Below are 4,704 nucleotides of genomic sequence, written 5' to 3'. Positions count from 1 at the left end.
TGCTCTCTCCCTCTATTTGTTATCTTACTTCTATCATTGACAGTCCCTCTAGGTTGTGGGCTGCTTGCCTGTGTTCCTGAGAAGCATCTACGGTACCAGTCTATAGAGTGTGTTTTCTTTAGTGAATTACCGGTATGTTTACCGGTAATAAACTTGCACTGTTTTATGTATATGTTTGATTACATACAGCCTTGTGACAGTTTTCCTGCATGTCATAAGCATTTGAATATAAATTAAAATGTTAAAATCAAATCTGATATTGTTTTACCTTTTATTTGGTGTGTGGAAGGTGTGAGGAAGAGGGGGTAGTCTTATACGGCGAGTATATAACAAACTCTGTATTTTGAGTGGAAATGTTAGGGGGTCGTCTTATACGCCCAGTCGTCTTATACGCCGGCAAATACGGTATAGTTGGTCTTGGCCCGTGTGGCTCAGAGGTTGAACATCGCCCTATAACCAGGAGGTCACGGTTCAGGGCATATGCCACAACATTTTTATGACCCCAAAAAGAAACCCTATGCCCATTATCTGTCACTTCCCATTCTTCCCTACTCCTAGACTCTAATCTACTTTCTGTCTCTATGGAATTGGCATTTCATATAAATGGAATCATACATATGTGATCCTTTGTGACTGGCTTCTTTGATTTAGCATAATGTTTTCAAGGTTAATCCATGTTATAGTATGTATCAATACATCATTTCTTTTTGTTGCCAGATAATATTCTAGCTGTTCATTTTTATAGGTTGTGCCAACTATTTTGGAGAAATTCAAAGAGAAGAAGCCTCAAGTAGTACAAGCCCTGCAGGAGGCAATTGACGCAATCTTCCTTACAGTAAGCTCACAACATGTGCTTTTGTCTAAAGTAAATTTTGTTAATGCGATATTTTGATTGTTCTTTGCAGTTGAGAAAAGCTCATTGACCACATTTTATTTCTAAAGACCACACTACAGAACATCAGTGAGGATGTTTTAGCAGTAATGGATAATAAAAATCCAACCATCAAGCAACAGACATCACTTTTTATTGCAAGAAGCTTCCGCCACTGCACTGCTTCTACCCTGCCTAAGAGCTTGCTAAAGCCCTTTTGTGCTGGTCTACTTAAGGTACAGACTCTTTTGAAATTGGGGGATATTTTATATCTAGGGAAGATTTTTCCCCCTACTAATTATGTACAGTGACTGGCTTTCGGACTGTTGATTATAGTTTTCTGAGAAGCTTTGGAAACTGAATCTAAATTCTTGTTATGTTCGTATTCTTTAAACACAAGTTAGCTTTATAGTTCTAATTGCTAAACATTTTGTTTCTTATTTGGCCCATTTACTGGCATTCAGCTGGATCTGGCCAAGCACAGGCATACAGTTTGGATTATTTGAAGATCATTTGAATGTGAGGCACTTTAGATAGAGGGCGGGAGGAGAAGGAGGCACTTACATGCTGAATGGATTATCAGAGTTTCCGTAAGCAAAAAAGAATTTCTGAAAGAGTAACTGTTAATTGGCAAAAGGAAAGCAATATTTAGCTTCAGTGAATTGTAAAAGGTAAATTCTTTATCAAACATTATTCTGACTTAACAGTAATACTTAAATTACCTTGTATTGAAATAATGTTGTTTACTTCCGGACTATAGCACATCAATGATTCTGCTCCTGAAGTCAGAGATGCTGCATTTGAAGCGTTGGGTACCGCTTTGAAGGTGGTTGGTGAGAAAGCAGTAAACCCATTCTTAGTTGATGTGGACAAACTTAAGCTTGACAGGGTAAGTTAGTAATAGATTATAATGAAATTGGACAATAGTGCATTTGTCTGTTCTGTTTTATTAAGACAAAACTGATATCAACTCATGAGATTTATTTCATCATCACTGGTGGTTCACACCTAGAGATTGAAGGTATAGCTTTTGGAGATTTAAATTTTATCTCAAGTTACAGTGATCATATTAGTAGAAACATCTTTCAAATTATAACAGAAATAAAGCTGAGTAACCATAATCTATAAAGGTGAAAACACTGTTTTAAAATAAGTTTATTCTAATATCTGGAAAATTACCTTTCTAAATATGAATGTCTTCTATTTAAAATGTGGTTATTGTAATTCTAATTTGTATAGAAATAAAATATAAGAAAGTCTGGATAATTTATCTTTGTTAAAAAGGAAACTTTTCTCTCTAAATTCTCATATAGTTGTGGTTTAAATCAGCGGTCGCCAGGTGGTCCATGAGGTCCGAAAGGTTGGTGACCACTGGTTTAAGGAAACCTTTGGAGCAGCAGTTGCCAACTGGTGGCCCCTGATGTCCGAAAGGCTGGCGACCGCTAGTTTAAATGATCTATTAAGTAATAAAATAGTGATGGTGTTTCAAAGTTGGGCTTAATGATGTTCATCTCAATTTCATTCTCTAGATCAAAGAATGTTCAGAGAAAGTAGAGCTGGTGCATGGTAAGAAAGCTGGATTGGCAGCTGAAAAGAAGGAATTCAAGCCTGTTCCTGGAAGGACTGCTTCTTCAGGAGCCGCAGGAGATAAGGACACAAAGGATATTTCAGTACCCAAACCCGGACCCTTAAAAAAAGCACCTGCTACTAAGGTTAATAGATGACTTCGAAAATATAGTTTAAAAATTAGAATTTATTTAAGGTAGGGCCTCAATCTTACGTTAATAGTGGTCCTTCCAATATGATTTCATTTGAGAAATGAACTCATTACCACATTCAAAATATAGCAGAACATCTGTTTATGAAGACAGTGTGTTCCAACAATACATTTGGTTATTTGAAATTTTAATAGAGATAAAAATGGTAATGGAAGTACAGGAGTGTGTTTTAAGGGATCAGAAAGTATTATTAAATAATGAAATAAAATGTGGCAAGGCACTTAACATTAAGTGACCTTTGTCATTTTGCTAAAAACGCTGCTGAATTGCATCATTGAGTCTCCATACCAGTCCAGGTCTTGTTACTTTTGTACAGTGTGGAAGAGATAAGTGGCTTTCCTTTAGCAAACAGTTGTCCTGTGGACTCTCTTGAGCATCAGGTTATCTACTGCATATGCAAAAAGTTTGATTCTCTTTCCCCACTCTGAACCCCAGCATGGAATTAGGGGGAGAAAACTGACTTATTGAGCATCACTTGGTGAAGCATTTTACCTACATAATCTCATTTAATCATAACAACCCTTGAGATAAATGTTTTGTGACCCCTGTTTTCCAGAAAAGGAAACAGGCTGAGCAAGGTTTAGTGTACTGCACTGACTCTTACAATTTGTTCTGATTTTTTTTGTTTTGTTAATCCTCACCTGAGGATATTTTCCCAGTGATTTTGTTTGTTTGTTTTTGAGAGAGAGAGAGAGAGAGAGAAGAAGGACGGAGGAAGGACAGAGAGAGAAACATCGATTGGTTTCCTCCCACACACACCCTGACCATGGCCAGGTATTGAGCCTGCAACCCAGATACATGCTCTTGACCGGAATCAAACCCAGAACCCTTCAGTCTGTCCACTGAGCCAAACCAGCTAGTGCTCATTCTGACATTCTGATATTTTTATTATTCACTTGTTTGTTTATTATGTCTCCCTACACCATATTGTAAACTTTCAAGATTACAGATCTTGTCAGTGCTTGATTCTCCTATCCATAACAGGAACTCGGATGTATTTATTGAATGACCAGAGTTGGAGAACTGGGACTTGAACCAGGTATCTCTAGCTACAGAGATACCTGTATTTCCCTTCATATTATGCTTCAGCATTCTAGTTCAGGGTATTGGCAGCTATTTTCTCCTTTCTCACCATCTCCTGCCACTTGACAATGACCTGGACACCTGAGTCCTTTTCTTATCTTGCTGAACCCTTCCATGCTAGCTGGCTTTCTTTTATGAGGAATTCTTAAAAAAATGGGAGAGGTGGCAACCTGCTTCAATTCCTCTGCTGAAAAAACAAGTAGGACAGTATCAGCCAGTAAGTCTACTAAGCCATAAATGTATATGTCTGTTAAAAAAAAGAAGTAGATTTATTAATCAAGGTACCTTTTGATACAGAGAGTGCAATTATATGAAAGGATCTAAAAGACATACTCTAATTAATCACAGAGTATAGAATTTTCTATTTTTAGAGTTAGAAAACAAATCTCTCATTATGGGTTGTTATTATAAACCAACAAAACCATACCACTATCAGTAAATCAGCAAATAGTAGCCATTTCCATTTAATTAAAAACCGGCATCTTAGTTTTGCTAATTATACCTTAAAAGCTTAGACTATGTTCAAGATAACATCTATACTAATAAAAGCCTAGGTGGTCCTCATGCCCTCACGTGCAACATCATCACAAGATGGCCGTCACAAAGATGGCCGTACGCGCACAGCAGAGGTGGGGCCCTGGCAGCTGCTCCATGCAGTGAGGCCTGGGGGTCCCGCGGCTCCTCGCTGCTGCGTGGAGGAGGCCGGTCCCTATACAGGAGGCGGGTCGCGACAGGGGAGGGCAGTTGTGGGCAATCAGGCCAGCAGGGGAGGGCAGTTGTGGGCGATCAGGCCAGTAGGGGAGGGCAGTTAGAGGCAACCAGGCCAGCAGGGGAGTGAATTTGGGGGCAACCAGGCTGGCAGGAAAGGGCTGTTGGGGGTGACTGGGCCTGTAGGGGAGGGAAGTTGGGGGGACCAGACCTGCAGGGGAGGGCAGTTAGGGGGAAGATCAAGCTGGCAGAGGAGGGCGATTA

General features: G+C 39.3%; 1 protein-coding gene across 4 annotated transcripts in view; it reads left to right on the top strand.

The window, feature by feature from the left end:
- Window positions 1-4,704, top strand: part of CKAP5 (cytoskeleton associated protein 5) — an 86,817-nt gene that overhangs the window by 34,607 nt on the left and 47,506 nt on the right. For all 4 annotated transcript variants that reach the window (XM_006772277.2, XM_006772275.2, XM_015569532.1 and 1 more), the window contains exons 10-13: window positions 746-835; window positions 943-1,107; window positions 1,632-1,760; window positions 2,401-2,583. In XM_006772277.2, coding sequence (XP_006772340.1) covers window positions 746-835; window positions 943-1,107; window positions 1,632-1,760; window positions 2,401-2,583 — 567 coding nt within the window. The remainder of the gene's footprint in view (window positions 1-745; window positions 836-942; window positions 1,108-1,631; window positions 1,761-2,400; window positions 2,584-4,704) is intronic.

This window comes from Myotis davidii, unplaced genomic scaffold (genome assembly GCF_000327345.1).
Source record: "Myotis davidii unplaced genomic scaffold, ASM32734v1 scaffold265, whole genome shotgun sequence".
Classification (NCBI taxonomy): Eukaryota; Metazoa; Chordata; class Mammalia; order Chiroptera; family Vespertilionidae; genus Myotis; species Myotis davidii.
Note: the sequence above shows the minus strand (reverse complement) of the source record. Positions and strands in the feature narration are given on the sequence as shown.